The sequence below is a fragment of the Myotis brandtii genome, unplaced genomic scaffold (assembly GCF_000412655.1).
Source record: "Myotis brandtii unplaced genomic scaffold, ASM41265v1 scaffold212, whole genome shotgun sequence".
Lineage (NCBI taxonomy): Eukaryota > Metazoa > Chordata > Mammalia > Chiroptera > Vespertilionidae > Myotis > Myotis brandtii.
Genome location: NW_005357931.1, coordinates 1518559 through 1540613, shown reverse-complemented (window position 1 = coordinate 1540613; position 22055 = coordinate 1518559). Strand labels below are relative to the sequence as shown.

Genomic DNA, 22055 nt, shown 5'->3' with positions numbered 1-22055 from the left:
AATAGATAAAGGAAGTGCTTATGATCAAATAGCTGTGTTTGCCATAGATAATGGGGAGCAGGGGTGGTAGAGAAGAGGATGTGAGGAGAGGGATGATGGAAATGTTGCTCCAAGGGAAGAAGCCAGTGTACAATGGCCCAAAACTTTCCCTGGGCTTTCATTGGGTGTCACAAATGTAATGATACACAGGTTGGCTTTTGTGTTTTGTTTTGGGTGGTGTTTTTTATTTGTTTCTCCTTCTGGGATATGAAATAATTCATATTTTAAATTAAAAATGTCGCAAGTCCATTGATATCATTTGGGAAGGCTCCAGTCGTCTGGAAAACACCTGCAGTGCAGGAGTAAAGCATCAATACCAGGTCAAAACCTGGCTCCACCACTGACTGACATGTCACCTCAGGGGGCCACTTCTCTATGGGCCTCAGTTTCCTTCTATCAATGCCCAGACTCACAGGTCACTTGATTGATAATTCCAAGTAGTTAATTGGATTGGAAAGGATTTATTAACTTTTCGTGTGCATGGTAACTATCAATATAAACCTTCACTGTGGCCCTAGCTTCAAAGGATGTAGTCTAGAGTCTTATGCAAATGCAGTGGGAATCCAAAGAATGAATGATCCACATGGCCAAGTAAGTCAAGGATGGCATCATGGAGGAAGTAGAGCATAAACCAGACCTTGAAGGGTCGATAGAAATTAGGCAAGAAGAGGAAGGAAACATACAGGGCCCACGATAAGGACCGAGGCAGGGTGTGTGAGGGGAAGGAAATGGAAGAGCTGGATGATGAAGATAGTCATATTGTGGAATATATGGAAAGCTGGGCAGAGGCGCATGAGTATCAGACTCTTGGCAATAGGGAGCTATGTAGATTATTGAGTAAGAGAGTGGCAATGACATGGTCCAGTAGTTGGAGCATAGAATGGATTGAAATGAGAGAGATCAAAGTCAGGGAGACTAACAGTTCTGAGGGTGAGCTGGGTTGAGAACAGGGGGAAGAGAGTTCACAGTCATTCTGGAGGAAGATCAAGTGTTACCCCAATCACAGATAGCCTGCTCTAACTGGTGTACTCTTTAACCTCATTTATGAAATCATCATAAGGTATCTTGAGGTTATAGATGGTACCAACTCATTTATGCTTATTAATGTCTTCTCCATGGCATGAGCCAAAAACAAAGCAAAAGCAAAGGCTGGGCAAGTCCATTGACCAACTAGTGAACTGGGTTGGGGGGCGGGGGCGGGGGAGAGAAAGAGCTTAAAGCATTTACTCTGAGGATGAGGTCTTGCTTATCTCAGAATTACAATGACTCATACCCCACCTCCTTAAAAAAAATGGACTTCCAAATAATTTACCTCCAAGTGTTCCTGTGGACCTGACCTCCACCTGTACTCTGTCCATGTCCCTCACAACCCCCTTCCAAGTGCAGATTTGGTAGGAAGGCACAGGAAAACTTGTAGGGTTCTCTTGAATCCCCCAAAAGCAGGGTTGAACTGGTAGGCCAAAAAGAAATCCCTCAGAGGAAGGAGGGTCTAGGGAAATAAGCCTTGGACTGGAAGGTGAGACAATAGCTGTGTGGACTCCAGCAAGTCACTCAGCTTCTCTGGGCTTCAGTTTCCCTATCTGTAAAATGGGAGGGCTGGAATGGATCATCTCAAAACCTTTCTAGTTCTAGCAATCAAGGCCTCTGCTAGTTTATAAAATGATCTTTGAAAATGTCAACTTCACAGAAAACACAACTTCACAGAAAAAATATATCATCCCATTTACCACCCACAGGCATATCTCTCTCTCTCTCTCTCTCTCTCTCTCTCTCTCTCTCACACACACACACACACACACACACACACACACACACACACACACAAAACTGGCCCTGCAACACTCAATTTCTATGTAGGGAAACATGCCCAACTTGTGACCAAAGTGTAACCATGTAGAATTGGATATAGAAAAAAATCAGATCATATATAATGTGTCACTTCAAAAAGAGTCATGCTGGCATAGTAGGGAAATCGCCTTTTGATGTATGAGTGTGTTCGCAAACAGTAGGCTGGAGGAATAGCAGACACAGGGAGCTGGGAAGGGATGACAAATGGGTCCTTATGGTAGGTTCCAGATGCTCCATATGTTGAACATTGTAGGTAATATAAGGACAGCATCGATCCACCTGAGAAAGACAGCCTGTAGACAGTGGACCGGCTTGGACCTGTTTGAGTAAAAGGTTGACCTTCAGTAGGATCAACTACTCAATTCTTCTTCCTCTGAAAGATGTCATAGATGCTTTGAGGTTGTTTGGTCCTCTCAAAGACATTGCATTGAGCTTCCACACTGTATTTGACAGTTTCTTTTACCCCTCAGTCCCTTTTACCCCTGCTACTTGAACGGCTGGCACTTTCTGTACCATAGAAGTCAGCAGAGGCGTGAGTCCTATTGGGCAGGACTCCAGAAAAAGTGCTTCCAAGCAGATTATTGTGGCTCATCACTGTTCTTTCCTTCTCGGAGTCAATGGGCAGAAAGCACCATTGGACTCTTGCCTATTCAAACATGGGTGGCAGAAATCCTCGAGGGCAGGGACCATGCCCCTGAAATGGTCCTGAACGGCCCCAGTGTGAAGCTACATGCCCTGGGACACCTAAAAGGCTTGTTAGAGTGGAGAGGGCAGTAATTCTAACACCAGATGGCATGCCAAGGAGCCACTCAGCTGCTAAGGTCATCAAGGACAGAGCTTCCCAAACCATGTGCCACGGCACACTCATAGCTGGCCCCGGAGAGCATCCCCTGGCCCTCTAGTCAACCAGGTGGGACCTGGTGTGGCCACAGTCCCTGGGCCCAGCTGTGTGGTCCCAAAAGGAGCAGTACTAGTAAGTTGCTATCACCTTGGCCTTAAGTTTTTTCACAGCCTCAGGAAATTTGTTACTTTATCTCCCACCTTCTTCGTGGTGTCTGTGCCCACCTTTCATTCTCAACTCTTGGCCGGTCCATCTTGTGGGTATGTAATCGGGCAGTCCGGTATCACCCCCTGAGACCCAGAACCAGCACCATGTCAGACCGTACTTGGGGCCATCTCCCAACTCATCCCAAACAAAGACAAGAATTGTTTTTAAAGGAAAGAGATATGCCATTGGTTTTTTACTTTTATAACTAGGACATCAGTTCTGGGAATTCATAGTAATATGGGCCCCACAGAGCTCGGGCACGAAAGCTGAGCCTGGCCTTCTGCAGCCTCTAGGGAGCAGTGGATGTCAGGAGACCTGGGTGCAGTTCCTGGCTGTGCCACGGTGAACCAGTGACCTGGGCAAGTTCATTTCTCTGGATCTAGGAGGTAGTATCTTGAAGCTCCATGAAATTCTGAGTCTGTGATGCTGCAGGGTCAAGATATTGTTCTGCCCAGGGTGTGTCTGGGGTAGCTGACACTTAGCATGTGAGGACCAAGGAGCAATGGTCTGGGGTCAGGTCCAGGCATTTTTAAAGCACCCACGTTATTCTGATGTGCAACCAGCACTGAGGGGCACCCCACATAGACTCCCCACCTCAGATGGCAGCCAGGGAGCTGGCTGAAGGGTGGAAATAGGCAGTCAGCTAGGGCCCACCCCAAGGTCACCCAAGGTCCCGTTAAGTGAGTCAGGGAGGATTCCTCGTTGGGGAACTGAGAGTCTGGCTCATGGTCTTGGGACACTGGTAGGGGTCTGGGGTCTGGTTTCTGTGGGGAAAGGAGTGGAAGTTTTCATGGGAGAAGTAGAGAAGCTGATGTTTCACAGACATGATGCAACCACCATGCCGCTTCTGACCACACCCACACGGCTTTCTTTTCCTGCTTCTGCCTGTGATTTTCCCACGCTCTCTGCTTGGCTCTCACTGGGCACGGGCCAGGGTGGGACGCTGACCTGTCTCGTTTTGGCCCTGGCTAGGCAGCAGCGGGGAGCAGCCAGTCATCACGAGCCCCAAGGCCGATGAGGGCTCTGAGGCCGTGCTCCCTAAGCCCAGGAGCGTGTTCCACATCGAGTGGTCATCCATTCGGAGGAGGAGCAAAGGTGTGCGCTTCCTCCCCTCATTCCTGGGGCCTTGATTTACCCATCTGTAAAATGAGGACGATGCTAGGACCTAGTCACAGGGGGTGGGGAGAACCATGAGAGTCAGGCCTGTCCTTATCACAGCCAACCTCTGACCACAGCCATGGGTTCCAGAGCCCACTCTCTCCCTGGGTAGGACACTAAACAGGCAGCAGGCTCTGTAGATCAAGGCCAGGAGGTCTCAAACTTGGCTGCACATTGGAGTCACCTGCATCCCATCCTGGAAAACTCTAATTTAATTCTGCTGGGAGCCACCTGGGTGGGCTGAAGGACCTTTAAAAGCTCTCCGTGAGATTTTGTTTGCTGCCACGTCCCAAACCACTGGTCCAGGAGGCAGGGATGAACCGGTCTCAGCGCTGCAGGGGTGGAGATGCCAGGGCCGAGGGAACAGGTAGAGTTGCAGGGAGGGAGGGGTTCCCACAGGCCAAGATCAAGAGGGGGTCCAGGCGGCAGCCAGAGCTGAGCCAGAGGTGGAGCCAGAAATGTGGCTTTAGCAGCTGAGGACATGTTGTGGTAAACAGGAAGGAGTTGGGGGTGTGGGTGGAGGGTCTCCCCAAACCTGCTGCAAGGTTGGAGCAGCCTCATGAAGAGCCAGGGCAGGAAAACAATCTAATTCTGCCCGCAAACCCCAGAGAGGAGAGCGGACTTGCCCAGAGTACCCAGCCAGCGAGGGGCGCTGCACCGGATAAAACTCATTCCCAGGTTACTGTCCTGTTTACAGCTTCACACACTTCCCAGAAGAGCCTTTTTGCTCCAGGTCCTCTGAGCCTCGTCCCTTCACACCTAAAGTTGCCAACCCAGAGACATGGGCCTGGGGTGTTTCGGAAAAACACCGCACACGGGGTCGAGGGCATCAAGATACCCCAAGGGCCCTCTAGCCCAGGAGTTTGTGTTTATGAGGGGCCCTGGGCATATGTGGAAGAGAGCAGGGCTTGCTTCAAAAAGTTAATAACCTCCCTCCAAACATCCTCCTATGATGTGCTTCAGGGCTGGGGTGGGGGAGGGCCCAGCAGAGAGCCAGTGCAAAGGAGCCTGGGAGGGGGAGCATGGTCCCAATTGCTGAAGAGCCAGCAGGCAGCGGGGAGCCTCAGACAGAAGCCAAGGGTCCATCAGGCCAGAGACATGGGCCTGGGGTGTTTCGGAAAAACACCGCACACGGGGTTGAGGGCATCAAGATACCCCAAGGGCCCTCTAGCCCACGGGTTTGTGTTTGTGAGGGGCCCTGGGCATGTGTGGAAGAGAGCATGGCTTACTTCAAAAAGTTAATAACCTCCCTCTAAACATCCTCCTATGATGTGCTTCAGGGCTGGGGTGGGGAAGGGCCCAGCAGAGAGCCAGTGCAAAGGAGCCTGGGAGGGGGAGCGTGGTCCCAACTGCTGAAGAGCCAGCAGGCAGTGGGGAGCTTCAAACAGAAGCCGCGGGTCCATCAAGATATCACACACACTGGCCTCAAAGTCTAGGAATCCTCTTCGCTTCCCACTCTTCCCTTCTAAGCTTCCAAACATTAACTTGTTTCTCCTGCATCGTGCAACTTCCCAGCCACAGTGGTATTTGCAGACCTTGCTCCTTCAAGAGCGGGCACACGGTGCCTTTGGTGCATTCTTTCTAGCCAACTGCTGAAGAGCCAGCAGGCAGTGGGGAGCTTCAAACAGAAGCCGCGGGTCCATCAAGATATCACACACACTGGCCTCAAAGTCTAGGAATCCTCTTCGCTTCCCACTCTTCCCTTCTAAGCTTCCAAACATTAACTTGTTTCTCCTGCATCGTGCAACTGCCCAGCCACAGTGGTATTTGCAGACCTTGCTCCCTCAAGAGCGAGCACACGGTGCCTTTGGTACATTCTTTCTACTGGTTAGCACTCTGAGGACTCATGAATGCATCTTGACTGGAACCGGCCTGTTCATTGTGAAAATGCCTGGCGTTCAGAGCCCAGCCTGCCATTCTCACACTTGACCACGAGAGGGCACCAGAGCACCAATACCGAAACTTCCAAGGGCCGTAACTTCTATGATGTATAAAACCTTACTGACATTGGTCATCTTTAAAAGTAAATGATCTAGTAATAATGAAAAATATGTTTAGAGCCACTTTACAAGAGATTCTAGAATTACAAGGACATGCCAAAGTCAATTCAAGTAATGACATGGATATCACTTGTCTTATTTCAACCAGCAGTTGCTGCTAAAATACCTAAAATTCCAAGACATACAACCAAAAAAGAGACCCGAACAGCCCAAGGTCACCCAGTGGGGAAGAGTCACAGGCAAATGCACCCAGCCCTTGCGTGGCTCAGGCAGGTAAATGATCTAGTAATAATGAAAAATATGTTTAGAGCCACTTTACAAGAGATTCTAGAATTACAAGGACATGCCAAAGTCAATTCAAGTAATGACATGGATATCACTTGTCTTATTTCAACCAGCAGTTGCTGCTAAAATTCCAAGACATACAACCAAAAAAGAGACCCAAACAGCCCAAGGTCACCCAGTGGGGAAGAGTCACAGGCAAATGCACCCAGCCCTTGCGTAGCTCAGGCAGCTTAATGCTGGATGAGCAATAGCATCAGAGCTCCTTTCTTTGCACACCTACGTGTTGTCCATGTAGCAGAGGAGAAAGAACCCTGGATTCGGGGATCATGGGCAAGTCGTCTATAAAATATAAGGGGTGAGCTAAGTCAGAGCTTATTCACTAAAGGCCAGTTGAATCGCTGGACTCCCAATTCCTGTGAAATGTTGACATGAGGATGTTCATTTTTCCCCAAATGGGTTCATAGCCATTAAAAGGAAAAGATTGGGGCTTCCAGCGGCAAGATGCCAAGGTTCTGGGCTTCATCCGGTGGAAAGGGGAAGACATATTCCAATGCGAGGCCTCCCCAGAATTCACTGCTCAGTGCCAGGGTAGAGGTGTCCTAATTGACGATGTTTTTCCTTCCAACTGCAGTGTTTGGGAAAGGTGAACACCAAGAGAGACAAACCAAAGACCCTTTCCCCTATCAGTACCGGAAGCCCACGCTCGAGTTGCTGGTAAGTAATGAGTGGCTGGAACGAGGGGCAGCGCCCACAGTCACAGGGCCTGTGCAGATTAAGGAGCCGAGGTCTGGGAAAGGCATCTCCCATTTGGGCAAATTTTTCTTAAATTCATATTTCCAGCAACATAATTACCTGGGATTAAAGTGTCCATTTTTCACAGTTTACTTTATAAAGTTTCATATTCCTTTTATTTGAATTCTTTTTTAAATTTATCTTTATTGTTGAACGTATTTTAGATGTCCCCTTTTTTTCCCATTGCCCCTTCTCCACCCTGCACCCACTCCCCTCCCTCAGACCTCCACCACACTATTGTCTGTCCATGGGTTATGCATACAAATTCTTTGGTTAATCTCTCCCCACCCACACCTACCCCCATCTTCCAAATCCAGCCGCCTTTAAGCCAGTGGTTCTCAACCTGTGGGTCGCGACCCCTTTGGCGGTCGAACGACCCTTTCACAGGGGTCGCCTAAGACCATCCTGCATATCAGATATTTACATTACGATTCATAACAGTAGCAACATTACAGTTATGAAGTAGCAACGAAAATAATTTTATGGTTGGGTCACAACATGAGGAACAGTATTTAAAGGGCCAGAAGGTTGAGAACCACTGCTGAGTTTAAGCATTTAAGAAACAAGCTAGAGCCCATTTTCAAAAACAGAATCTCTGCATGTTTAATTTTATGAGCAGTTGCATTTTAATGCTAGGTGGGGGGAGAGATTTCTTCTGGAAAGCATGTGGCATTGTAGAAGTAATTGTTTTTTAAAGAATATAAAGATCTGGTTAAATCCCAATTCTACTGTATTTTATGAGCAGTTGCATTTTAATGCTAGGTGGGGGGGAGAGATTTCTTCTGGAAAGCATGTGGCATAGTAGAAGTAATTTTTTTCTTAAGAATATAAAGATCTGGTTAAATCCCAATTCATGGTTGACCTTGATGTCTGCAAATAAGAACACCTCTCCATGCCTGAGCCCTCATCCACAGAATGAGAATAAAGATATTGTCTTGTTGGATTCCAAGGTTGTTGCTCATATTAACTGAGGTGACATAATGAGCAAAGGATATTCTAGGCTACAGAAAAATGGAGATGGTTAAACAGCAATCTCACTGAATGCCAAATGAAACCCTGAGCCTGGGCCCCAGCGAGCACAGCGCCACTTCTCGGTGTGAGAAGCGCAGAGGTGGGAGCCCTTTGCCTGTCTCTCGTCCCCGGGCAGGACCTGGACACCATGGAGGAGAGCGCCGAGATAAAGGTGGACACGAGCATCTCCAGGACTTCCCGGATGCAGAGTTTCCTGGCTGCCAGCGGGAAAAGGATCAGTAGCGCCCTCAGTTACGTCACAGGAGAGATGAAGGAGTGCGGAGAGGGGCTCAAAGGTAAAGCTTCTTTGACAGGGACCCCTGACCCTGCCTTTCAGAGGTCCCCTCCCGCCGTCCCCCAGGAAACACTTGGCTGTGGTTCTCTGTAGACTAAACTATGTTTGTCTTTCAAAGATAGGCATTTAGCTGTTAGAACAGACACAGTCTCTTGGGATGTGAATGCAATACCTGTAGGTGTGCGGGCTCTCATTGCTGAACACACAGCGTTGCCTCTCAAATAGCCCGTCTCTGCGTGCAGCCAGGCATGTTAGCCCTGGGAGTCCAGGGCATGCCTGCCCCTGGATGGCTCCCGGGAGAGCTGTGTCTACTGTTCCAAGAGGTTCTAGTTAGCAAGCAATCTCCCCAGGGCTCAGGCCATGGGTTTGATGACCCCTGTGCAGCAAGAGTTTTTTTTCCAGATCCATCTTCTTGAAAGGAAGGGTCAGTGTGAGGCCAGAAGCCACTCCTTGCAGGGACTGTTGCCACCTTCCCGTCCCCTCACTGATTGGCTCCCAGCTCATGCCATTCCCACAGGGGCACAGAAAGCTCAGGTACCCGCTAGTTGAAAAACAACCTAAAGACCACCACTGTTGCCTGGCCGGCATGACTCAGTGGTTGAGCATCGACCTATGAACCAGGAGGTCATGGTTCGATTCCTGGTCAGGGCACATGCCTGGGTTGTGGGCTCGATCACCAGTGTGGGGCATGTGGGAGGCAGCCGATCCATTATTCTTCTCATCACTGATGTTTCTATCTCTCTCTTCCTCTCCCTTCCTCTCTGAAATCAATAAAAATATATATTTTTTAAAAAGACCACCACTGTTCTCAGTGGGTCTGGAGCGTTCTCTGGGCAGTCAAATGCCCTCTGGGTTTCTTGGTTTCCTCTCTTCTGTGGCTGGCGACAGCCGGGGGCTGGCTCCCTGCAAACCCATCTCGGGTGTGGCGTGCGCCTCACTCCCTCTGCTCGCTGTGGGCCTGGCCCGGGCCATCCTCCCAAGCATTGACCGACTCCCTGCCTGCTTCCATTCCAGACAAATCCCCCGTCTTCCAGTTCCTGGACTGGGTGCTCCGGGGCACGTCCCAGGTGATGTTCGTGAACAACCCCCTCAGCGGCATGCTCATCATCCTCGGCCTCTTCGTGCAGAACCCCTGGTGGGCCATCTCGGGCTGCCTGGGCACCGTGACGTCCACCCTGACCGCCCTCATCCTCAGCCAGGACAAGTACGTTTCAGGAGCCCCAGGGTCAGCGTGAGGCCAGAGGCCAATCCTGCGGGGACCGTTGCCACCTTCCCGTCCCCTCACTGCAGAAACCCCTCAACTAGGACACTGGTAACCAGGAACCACCATCCCCTGATGACTTGGTAACTGCTGCACACCATCTAGGGGAGTGGGAGGAGGGGCATCTGTTTGAAGGTGTGTGCTGTCAATCCCAGTTGAGGAAAATCTGAGTGAGAAGGAAGTTGGAGAAGGCAGCACCCCTACACTGGGCCTTGGGGAGCCCCCACGTCAGCAGCCCTCCCTCCCCGCCCCCCAGGTCGGCCATCGCAGCAGGACTGCAGGGCTACAACGGGGTGCTGGTGGGGCTGCTGATGGCCGTGTTCTCGGACAGAGGCGACTATTATTGGTGGCTCCTGCTCCCGGTCATCGTCATGTCCATGGCTTGGTAAGTTGGCTTCCGAGGCTGTGGGTGCTTACCAGGGGCTGCCAATCTCTATCCCAACGCCACGACTGTGTCTATGCTCGCTTTGAAGGTGGCATCTCCTTAGCTTGCACATCAGAAACATCTACTGGTAATAATTACTAACGCCATGCAGTGCCAGCGCTGTGCTAGGTGGCCTCCAGACAGCATCGCCTACCTACCATCCCTTCCTCTTCTTCTTTTAAGATCTAAAGGGTTTCTGGTCCTGCCCTACCAGAGCCCGGGGAAATTAAATGAAGGCAGTATAGGTTAAGAGCCACACCACGGGATCCCATCAGTTGCTGCAAATCTTCTCATTCCTCCTGCTGCCACCCACCCCCACCCCAGCTTTCCCCTGTCCATGGGACCCCTGACCAAACTGGGACCACCTCCCAGTGTAGGGTGAAGGGCCAGGCCTACCTCCTCAGTGGCCTACACCCTCGGTGAGCTCCGGGCCTGGCCCAGGGCCGTCCCTGAGAGCACCAGACCCAGCTCCTCCTCCACCTCTAGAAACTACAGACACTCTGCCCATGAGGCTCATGCTCTCAGCTTCTCAACAAGCATTTGTTGAAGGAAGGAATGCCATTCCCTATCCCTACCCCATCACTCCCCCAACTTGCCCTCTCTCCTCTTGCCTGGACACAGAGCTGTGTGACTTTCCACGGAAGTTCTGTGACTCCCTGCCTCCAGACTTCCCCCAGAAAGCGCCCCTTCTCAAGTTGAGTCTGGGCATCACCCTGCCGCTGTGCCAGGGACAGGGAGGAAGAGGCCGGGAAATTGCAGCTCAGGGCCAGTCAGGCACAGAGAGGGTGCTTTTCCCCAGGGAGGCCCGGGGAGCGCTCCCGCTCAGTCCAGGGTCAGGGCCGGGGGCTCCCTGAACAGCATCTCCTGTGCTTCTGCCGCCAGCCCCATCCTCTCCAGTGCCCTGGGCTCCATCTTCAGCAAGTGGGACCTCCCAGTGTTCACGCTGCCCTTCAACATCATGGTGACCCTGTACCTGGCGGCCACGGGGCCCTACAACCTCTTCTTCCCCACGACCCTGCTGCAGCCTGCCTCCTCGGTGCCCAACATCACCTGGTCGGAGGTCCAAGTGCCTTTGGTAGGTACTGTGGAAGGTGGAAGACAGCAAACGCAGTGTTACAGTGGCATTTACTTATTTTGCACATCAGAAAGGTCCACGCGTCGTAACTGCTATTCTACAGCACGAGGCACTCTACATACAGTTTGTCATGAGCCACCATCCTGTGCTTTTCTCTTTCTAACTAAGAGCCAGAAAGGCCACCGCTGGTTCCACAGAGGAAGAGACTGAGGCCAGGTGGAGACACTGCCTAAGGTCAAGGTCACACAGCAAATTAGTGAAGGGCAAAGGCAAGACTAGAAGTCTGGCCTCCTGTCCACAGGACCCGGGCTCTTTCCTTCTTCCTGTTTGTAGAGTTTCTTAGAGGCTGTATCCCAGTTTCCATCCCGCTCATGTTGTGCATTTTTCATCCATTCTCATTGAATCATTAAAGACGTACCCATCACACCGCCATCTACTGGCCCAGGCAGGTCGGCCCCAGCCTCCACACGTAATTGCTCTCCGAGGCCGAGGTGCGCTCACACTTGAAAGCACAGGTGTTCCTCCATTAAGACATGCACTCATAACAGCGCTTTTCACGTCTTCGACAAGTATTCTGTGTATAACGCTGGCCTCTGGAAGTCTGCCAAGATCATTAATAAGAGGCTACACCAAGAGCATTAAAGCAGCCTGGAGAAATGAGCGCATTAGCCTCCTTATCTAAGTGGACACGTTTTCTCTGAGCTTCCCCTGCCTCCCCCACCCCCCACCCCCAGTTTCTATTACTCTGAACAGCTCCCACCACCACCACCACCACCGCCACCCCAACCCCCGCCACCCAGACTGGGCTCACTCAGAAACTCCGTTATTGGCCATTCATCATCTAACCACAAAGCCCCTTGCCCTTGTTGAAAGAACTTTCAGAACTAATGTTGCCTAGTTTCTCTTAGCGTTCCAGAGTCTCCAACAGCAGGGCATAGCAGACAGCACGTGCACAAAAAGTGTCATTATTTAGGAAGAGAAATGTTCATATTAGCCCCGTCCTTGTTGGTGTGTGTGTGTGTGTGTGTGTGTGCATGCATGTGTGCGTGTGCGTGTGCATGTGTACACCTTCATGAGCCACAGGTGAGTAAAGGTGCCACATTGGCAATTCACTCCTGTGGCTTCCCTTTCATAGTATTTACCCCACCGATGTCTTTGGATGGCAAAATTACTCTAATTGGTGTGCTACAGGGAGATGATGTTATAAAAGGTTAATTTAAGGTATTTTGCATTCTCCATGCCACATTTTCAATGGAAAAGCTATGTAGGAATTTTGGAGAAATAGAAAAAAAAATTAGGAAATTCTATACAAATATATTAAAACCCCCAAAGTTCCAGGAAAAGAAAAATTCAATTTGGGGTCATTATTCTTTAGAAACAACTTCCTGGACAATTGAATGGATTATGGCCATGATGAATATGCTTTGTGTTGACCATCTCATTAGAGCCTTGGGGAAACAGGTGGTCAATGTCAGAGGGAGGATTTAAAACTCCCACCAGGAATCTTTACATCCTAACCCCTAATGTTCTAAGAATGCAAGAGTAAAACGATAAAGCTCGTGTTCCTTCTAGAGTTAACCTATTTGAATAAAAGCACCTTGGAAACCTGTTGCAAAATGTTAGTGTGGAGGGTTTGGCGCCAAATCTTTTCCAGCCAAGGGTAATGCTGTCTCTTTGCCTGTGGCGCCCACAGCTTTTGAGAGCCATCCCTGTTGGAATCGGCCAAGTGTACGGCTGCGATAACCCCTGGACCGGAGGCATTTTCCTCATCGCCTTGTTCATATCGTCACCTCTTATCTGCTTGCACGCTGCCATTGGATCCACCATGGGGATGTTAGCAGGTTAGTGTCAGCACTTCTCCCTTATTCAGGGGCCATAAAGATGTTGGGACCTGAGACCAACTCCAAAGAAAATGGGGACACATGTCTTCAGAGCTTCACCTGCTTATTTCTTTAAACGTTCCCTCCTTTTATTATACCATGGGTGTTTTTTTTTCTATTTTGGTGCCAGTGCCCTGGTTGGGACCTGAGACCAACTCCAAAGAAAATGGGGACATGTGTCTTCAATGTTTCACCTGCTTATTTCTCTAAACGTTCCCTCCTTTTATTATACCATGGGTTGTTGTTTTTTTCTATTTTGGTGCCAGTGCCCTATGGTACTGTGAGCAAAAGCTGCCCTCAAGAAAGGCTTTGGTGTTAGTCACTTACACCTTAGTATAAATTTAAAGCTTGGGAGGGGTTTCTTCCAGGCGTGTTTATATTTTAAGTCTTCTATTTAGTGAAGATAAGAAGGATGTATTCTCCATTAGAGAACATTAAGATATCAATGAAGGAGCCATCATCCTCTTTGTGGCCAGGGAAGGACCATCTCTGGACTTCATATTTCAGAGTTCTTACTCAAAGGGTCTCTTCTACCCATAACAGCTTCACCACTGGTGTTCACGTGGCTCTCCGGCCACTTGTTTCCTTTAGGTGTTTTTTTTTTTTTTTTGCTGAATAAAATCCTAAGTTCTTTCTTATAAAAAGCCACAGAGGATACGTAGGCTGGGTTTCGAGGACCATGGTGGGTTCGGGCCTGGCAGGTGAGCCTCAGAGAGCCCACGCCAACACGGTGCCTGCCTTCTCTCGCAGCTCTCACGATCGCAACGCCCTTTGACTCCATCTACTTCGGCCTGTGTGGCTTCAACAGCACGCTCGCCTGCATCGCCATAGGGGGCATGTTCTACGTCATCACCTGGCAGACGCACCTCCTCGCCATCGCCTGCGGTAGGTACTGCCCGTGAACCCCCTTTCCACCAAAAAAGGTGGCTGGGCCTATCCCCACCAGGAAAACCACCCTCTGAACATTCTGCCGATCCTTCAAAGACAAATGGGATGATCGTCTGCTTTATAAAAGGTTTTTATTTAAAATTGTTGTTGAATGATTGTTTAGTGATGAATTCATTAAAATTTCTTTCTGATGAACCCAGTGTCCAGCCACTTGAGGAGAGATTTTTTTTTATATGGTGCTTGTTTGGTTGTTGTTCGTGTCTGTCTCCTGTGATTGCTACTTTCCTGGCTAGTGATCGGACCTAATCGACAGAGCAGCTCTTGTGCAAATGTATCTTTATACTTGGAGTTGGGCAATTACATCTGATACAGCGATTAACCTTAAGCACCCAAACACTGACCCCCTAGGACCTTCAAATAATGCTCACAGTGTAGGATGTGGTCAGGATTATGCCCAACTGGGCGCTCAGTTACTCTGTAGTTAACATCCTAGGAACTATTGGGATGCATTTATTTGAGAAATTAAAGGTCCAAAGCAAAGCCCAATTACGTGGGCCCACTTTCACAGAACCTCACCAGTGGCCAGTGGGCTCCTGCCAGGGGCCAGCCTGCCGTGCCCTCCCCATGCAGGGCCTAGGCGATGAGGCAGTCAGCATAGTTGCTCTTCCTCAAGTTTACAGAATGCTGCTCCTGCCTGGAAGCCCATGTTATGTTCATAACTCGTGATGAAATACACCCGCAGGGATTTCTGGGATTCACTCGCCTTGGCGGTATAGTAAAATTTTCCTTTAAGGTTTATGCTGCTAAATGTTCCTTTGCTGGAATGCAAGGTGGTGGGGCCCGAGAGAGCCGTAACAGCTCAAGGCTGGACCTTTTTAACGAAGTTCACCTGCTGCCTTGGGGTGCCAGCATTTGCATGGAATTTAACACTTTTCTAAGCTGCCGGGCAATGGAAACAGAATTCAATTTTTGTCATGTACAAGACAGCATTTGTGGCCTGCACTCTAGGGGGAGAGAATATGTAGATGGAGCTTGAGGCACTGTTCGTCACTTACCTATTTCTTGGTTCTTTTCCAGCACTGTTTGCAGCCTACCTGGGTGCTGCCCTGGCCAACATGCTGTCTGTGGTGAGTCCATGTGAGCTAAGAATGTGCCACACACCCTTCCTGGTCTTCTCTCGTCTCCCCAAAGTCACACAAAACCCCTCCTCCGGGAGCCTTCCCTAATTCATCCCTCTTGTCTCAAATCACACTACTCACCTCAGTACCTGCTGGACCGAAGGACCTGGGCCTCACAAGCTTAAATGTCAAGTGTCGGCCAGTCTGATCCCATCATCAGTGGGCCAGCTGAGCTCCTTATAGAAGGACAATTTCAGGAGCATTATCTTATAAAGCAAACTCCCTTCTGATAGAACTCTGGTTCTATCATCCTCTAGAACTAGTTTTAAATGTTTATTATTTAATGTTTGTATGTTTATAAATCATCTGCCTGACTAGCTAATAGGCCAATTGTTTGTTCGTAGTAACTAGCACGGTGTCATGGTCCTGAGTGGAGGTTCAGGGAAGACAGGAGCCGAGCCCCGGTCAAGCCTGAGAGAGGCTAGAGCTGGTGGCTATGGGCACATGCAGCCCCTGAGAGCCCCTTCTCTGAGCACCGTGAAGGGTGGTGTGTGAGGTCAGGGGGCACCACATGGCCAGCGCCAGACCCCCTCATACACAGGGAGAGTCCCAGGCCCCAGCTCAGAGTGCTCAAGGCTCAGCCTGCAGCCGATGCCTCCCCCTCTTGAATAAGGGTTCAAGAGCACATCTCACACGGGCAACCAGGAAAGTCCTGTTGGTCCTGCGGATGAAGATGGGGCTGGGTGTTCTATTCACACCTATCTACATCCCTCCTTCGTAAACTTGGGCAGTTTGGACTTAGTATGGAAAAGAATTTTCTAAGCATAGAATTAGTCTTCCCTGATACCATCCTGTGTCCCCCAATGGGTTAAGTCCCTCCTCTGAGCCCCATCCAAGTTTGTACATGCATCTGCTACATGTGACATTCAGCACTGTGATGACAAAAACACTTTGGTCCTCTTCCACCTTCAGCTTGTGTGCCCCTTCAGAACAGGGACCCAGTCACATTCTCATCTTTCTCTCTAGTACCTATTACAGTACCCAGCATATAGTAGGTGCTCAAGAAATGCTGAATGGATGAAACCCTAAGGTAGTGCAACAGTGCCATCTTGAACACACATATGATAGCATTGTTACCCCCATAGTATTACCTGAGGTCTTTATTCCATATAATAAAATGATATTTGGGGGTGAGGGGGCATGCTTTGATTTGCCTCCTAGCAGAATTTGCAGGCTTTATGTTAGCAAGCTATCCGTTCAAGTTATCTCAAACAGATTGGAGAGGGGTATTTAAAAGCTTTGGGAATCTTAAGGAATAAAACACAGGTCAACATCATGCGAAAGGAAGCTGGGAATGGGTAAGCCTTGAGAAGAGAGGTAGCTGCTCTCCAACTCCAGCCCTTGGGACTAAGATATCACATCTCTGCTCCCTCCCGTCTGCTCCGTTTCCCTGTGTCTCTCTGGGATGGGCTTCTGCTGCTGCATGCAGCCCCCAAATGACCACCCAGACCAGAGCCTCTAGACACAGTATCTGTGCCTCTTAGTTCAAATTCTCAGGAGAGGGGTTCTATTCCCAGGACATCTGCCTATGGCAAGCTGCACTTGATTCAGGTGTCTGTCTCTGGTCCAATCAGCTGTGACTAAAGAAAAAAGGCCTTGAACTACAAAATAACTGCCAAAGCCATTCATTCCTTCAGCAGGGGCTATGGGAGAAGGCAGGAATGGCCACAATTCCTTGAGGTATAGGTTGGCCCGATAACCCAAAACAAAACATGTCTCCTACATAAAGGCATGTTATAATAGGGTTCCAGTGACTGCATTTCGAAGCACGTTTGCTCACCTGTTACACTTCAGACTGACACCACTGCATGATTTTATTTATGCTGGTCAGAAATATTATTCCTATCAACGACATGAAGCATCGCCTCCTCTACCCAGGGCTGACGGTGTTCAGTAAGGGCTGATGAAACAGGCACAAGTATCTGATGTCACCAAGGCTTCTCTTATGTTCTCCTTCCCCCCAGTTTGGATTACCGCCCTGCACCTGGCCCTTCTGCCTCTCGGCGCTAACCTTCCTGCTCCTGACGACCAACAACCCTGCCATCTACAAGCTTCCACTCAGCAAAGTCACCTACCCAGAGGCCAACCGGATCTATTACCTGTCCCAGGAGAAGAACAGAAGACCATCAACCATAACAAAGTACCAGGCCTATGATGTCTCCTAAGTTGCCCTTTCCAAAACACATCACTGTAAATTCAGCCTTCAGCAGGCTGTGCAGGTCCCCAAGCTGAAGGCCACTTCACCTCCCCTGCTGTCCGTCTATGATTCTCCCCCAGCAAGCCTAACCCCACTTATTCCCAAGCACAGGGAAATATTGTGTAGTCACCATTCAGGAACCTCTCTGTTCTAAGAAACACAATGCTTATCAAAGACATGATTAGTTTAGACTTTGCTCAACTCACTGCAGAAGAGCTTCCTTTGAGGGGAGTTTTTCCTTTTCTGCAAAATAAGCCACATCCCTAAAGAGAACTCACCAAGAAGGGGACAGTAGTTGGTGACATGTCATCCAACTCGTCATCTAATGCAGCGATGCACAGTGTCAGGAAATATGCATTAGCCTAGAAGGCAAAAGGGCTGGTTCTACCCCGGCTCTGACACTAACGCACTCCTACCACCTGGGTGAGTCCACCCCCTCTCTCAGCCTCAATTTCTTATTAGTTTCATGACAGGGAGGGACTCTATGGTCCCTTCCACCTGAGAAGTGTTGATTCAGCTCTCTCTCCTGTAAACTGACAAAATCAGCATGACCAACAAGTAATTACTTTGAGTGAAGCAAGAGATGGAGGGTTACCTGGAGAAGAGGTAGAACAATTTTAAAGATCTGTGGAGATTTGTTCTTGAGTCATGAGAGGTTCTCCAGACTTGGGGTTAGGAATGTCAACGTGCCTTTCTTTACAAAACAGAAATGTTTCTGGAAATATCGTACAATGAAAACTGATCTTTTTCAACATTCAAATCATTTTAAACAAAAGTGTTGCTTTTTGTAATAGACATAAACATACTCTCATTAAACTGTTAAGTTTGCAAATTAGGATCGGAGTTTTCTTAAAATGCACTCACCTACATGTTCACACATTGCCCTCTTGAGGGGTTTGCCATAGTCAAGCATGTGTCTGAAATGAGATGAAAAACGAGTGAAAAATTCTCAGGGGAGGGTTTGATTTGCTTGCAAAGGGAATCACAAAAACGACAGTGGTCATTTTTTCTTCTTGAGTTAAAATATAGGTTGTTAACCCAGCTCACTCTTTAGGGCATAGTTTTTTAGTCTTGCACCCCCAAAATTACAAATGCGAACCCTTGTGTTATTTCATTGCGCTGGTCATAGCATTGCGCTCCTAAAGCACGGGACCCCTTGATGAAGTCAGGTGCTCAGCCTTCCCACGGCTCCCCCAGAGAAGGGAGGATGAGCCTCTCACAGCCCTCCAGTGGGACCCCCTCACTTCACACACCTCCAATTTAGAATGATGGGATGATGACATTAGATGAGGGTGTAGAAAAGAGGCGGGGGGGGGGGACAGACCCTCTAGAAATGCAGCTTTAAGGAAAAAATTACATTTGACTAAAATCCATCATATAGAGAAAGCTGGTGTCCACATTTCTCTCTTCTCTTCTCTTCTCTTCTCTTCTCTTCTCTTCTCTTCTCTCCTCTCCTCTCCTCTCCTCTCCTCTCCTCTCTCATCCCCAAAGTCATGCAGACAAGCAGCAGCCCTCTCACTGTCCACTCCAGTGTCCTGTCATCAAACCACAGCAGCACCTCTGATTCCCTCCTCTGGCCTTCTCCTCGCTCCTCTCTCCTCTCCTCTCCTCTCCTTCCTCCCTCCCCTCTCCTCTCCTCTCCTCTTCTCTTCTCTGCCTGCCCTGAGATCCCAGCCATGGTCTGCCAGCCCAACAGCCCTGGGCTGCCTATTTGTCTTCCAGATCCTATCTAGCCAGTGATGACTTGCCAGGAAAATGGAACACTTCTCGCTGGAAATAAATCTCCCACCTAAGAAAAGGGAGAGAGTCACACTCCAGAGTCTACTTCTGAGTCTGTGGTCACACCTTGGGGCCAAGAAGGTCTCAGGCTGCATTTTAATGATGATGGAGTTGTGACTCCCTGAGGATTAAGCATCCAGGAATGTCTCCAAAAGGCTGTTTATGCTCCCAGCTCACTCAGCTGCCCCAGAACCTCTAAGTGATGACATAGAACTATTAAAATACCACTTTTCCTGCATTTTCCACCAAAGTGTTATAATCTGGTTTTATTAAGAGCAGGAAACCTCCTCGTGCATGCCTTTCTGATTATTGACCACTAACAAATCCCCTTAGCTCTTCTAAGTATTTCTATAGCCTCACCTATAAAGCAAATTGAATTGGCCAAGGATAACAAGCAGGATGGAAATAGACAAAAGAATTTGACTTATGAAAATGTACGGATGACCACAGGAATCTATTCCAGCACTTTAATTAGGCGTCAATTAGGCGTCAACAGAGGAGAGAGGGAGCCAGTTGGCGCCAGCTCCTGAGAGCTGATGGTGCACATGAGTGCATTTCTCCCAAGGCTGTAATCAGTGACATCACATGGGTAGCTTGAAATCAGCATGGTAGGAGTCTTTACACCACAGTAATTGGCAAACTACAGATCTGGGCTCTTTCCCCCAGATAGCCAGCTTACCAGCACAACACTGACCAGCCAATTTGGTGGGAAGAAAAGAGGACAATTGCAGGGCTCCTAACCAGATTCTCAGAGACCAGAGCCAGAAGATTCAATCTAACAATCCTACACGGATGCCATTGCACATACAAAAGGCATTTAAGAGAATAACAAAAATGTCCTCTGGCATAGAAGGACCTCCAAAGACTTACCCACAGAGCCCTACACTGACAACACTACAAATAGAAGAAAAACAAATATAGGAAATGATACAAGAGACACAAGAATACTGTAGCGTGATCAAATACCTTGGTAATGCCTAGGACCAAAGGAGAGAAATATAAGAAATATACTTGTAACAACCTAGAACCGGAATATTACATGATGGCAGGAAGGGAGACAAAAGAGGCAGGAGAGCGGGTTAGAGGACTTCATTTGTACAAAGTTGATAAGTTTAGAAAGCCCACAGGAGGAATAAGGGCAACCACTATGAGAACAAAATTAGAAACATAAGTTTTGAACTGGAAGAAAATTTTCTTTCCAATGGAAAGCAAAAAAAAAGAGAAGAGCATTCTAGAAAGTCGCCTGAAAAAAGACAGTAAGTACAAAATATAAACAGAAGACAGAACTTAGTCATAATATGACAGTAATTGACAAAATGCGTTAGCAGAGATAAATTTACCCCTGGAAGACAGAGATGCAAGGGTTGTACTTTTATTTAAAAAGAGCTAACAATTTGATTTTCGCAGCAAGACACAAAATGTCTAAATACAAAGATGCAATAAGACATACTAAACAAGTATGGACTAAAAGAAATCTCAGGTATCAACCATAATAGCTTGAACAGTAAAATTTAAGGCAAAAAAAGGTAAGTACAAAGAATGATATAAACAAGTAATAGGGCAAGAGTACATCATAATTATAAACACATATGTACTAAACAACCAGCCTCAAAACACATCAGGCAACAATTGACTGAACTGCAGAGAGTAGTAAATAATTCCATCATTGTAGCTAAAATTTTACCAAAACCTTAGAAAATGGTACGCCAAGAGAACCAAAAAAAAAATGAACAGAGATATCAGGGAGCTAAACAATAGAATTAATAAGAGTGAGCTAGCCCAGCTGACATGGCTGGGTGGTTGAGCATCGACCTATGAATCAGTAGGTCATGGTTCGATTCTGGTCAGGGCACACGCCCAGGCTGCAGGTTCAATCCCCAGTGGCGGGTGTGCGGAAGACAGCCAATAGATTGATGATTCTCTCTCATCATTGATGTTTCTATCTCTCTCTCCCTCTCCCTTCCTTTCTAAAATCAGTAAGAGTATATTTTTTATAAAAAAAGACTGAGCTACTATATACATCTAGGGTTCTGAACCCTCCCACTCCACATCTCGCCATCCCCAAAAGAACAAATAGAGAACACATTCTTTTTAAGCACCCACAGAACACTTACAAACTGGGCCATGTACTACGCTAGTGGGAAGTTGACCAGTGCATATATTAGGAGAACAGGTCCTCAGGATAAGTGTAAACACCCCCTGTGACCTAGAAATCGCCCTCCAGAGTACATGCAGTTCCCAGGGAAAGCATCCCGTGTCCACGGTGGGCCACCAGGAAGGCTGGTCACCACAGCACCTGTCGTGACGCAGAGACAAAGCGGGTGGGACACACCGAGGAGTCCTACCCTGCAGGTAGACCCTCAGTACTATACACGTAGCAATGAGGATAGACCTTAAAAACCTAGTGCTGGGGTAAAAATAAGAAAACGGTGCTTATAATCAACACCATTTGCATCAATTAAAAATGCATGCACACAAAACAACCACACCTATTTTGCAAGCACACAAACAAGAAAGGCACATTGAGATGAGAGGAGGAAAGAGAGTAGGGTATAAAAATGAAAAGACAGACACACCTTCACACATTCAAGAGAGGAGTCTTGCAGAGACCAGTGAAGACACCATGCAGGGTCGAAGTCACATGATTAACTCAACTCTCCGTCGAAACGTTTTTGATGGGCGGAGCATAGTGTGTGCTGTGTTCTGCCTGCCCCGTGGGAGCCTCTGATTGTCAGTGTCAGAGTGACCCCCGAATTGGGGCAGAGACCACCTTCAAAGCCCCCTAGTACCCTGTTCTGTCTCCACTAGCACTTGGCAGCATTCTGGCCACATTTCAAAGTGTTTTATAGACTAAAAAGTGCTCGGGTAGGGTCCCTAGCGGCTCTGCACTCGCCTCC

The 22055-nt window shown here is 48.4% G+C and overlaps 1 protein-coding gene across 3 annotated transcripts in view; it reads left to right on the top strand.

The window, feature by feature from the left end:
- The window catches only part of SLC14A2 (solute carrier family 14 (urea transporter), member 2), a 380773-nt gene extending 363043 nt beyond the window's left edge, over window positions 1-17730 (top strand). For 2 of the 3 annotated variants that reach the window (XM_005865757.2, XM_014539278.1), the window contains 10 exons: window positions 3908-4030; window positions 7010-7092; window positions 8318-8477; window positions 9491-9680; window positions 9994-10122; window positions 11044-11236; window positions 12930-13077; window positions 13867-14001; window positions 15082-15131; window positions 17147-17730. In XM_005865757.2, the coding sequence (XP_005865819.1) occupies window positions 3908-4030; window positions 7010-7092; window positions 8318-8477; window positions 9491-9680; window positions 9994-10122; window positions 11044-11236; window positions 12930-13077; window positions 13867-14001; window positions 15082-15131; window positions 17147-17347 (1412 nt within the window). In that variant the 3' untranslated portion in view covers window positions 17348-17730. The remainder of the gene's footprint in view (window positions 1-3907; window positions 4031-7009; window positions 7093-8317; window positions 8478-9490; window positions 9681-9993; window positions 10123-11043; window positions 11237-12929; window positions 13078-13866; window positions 14002-15081; window positions 15132-17146) is intronic. The other variant, XM_014539277.1, reaches the window with a different exon arrangement.
- Window positions 17731-22055: the final 4325 nt, after the last annotated feature.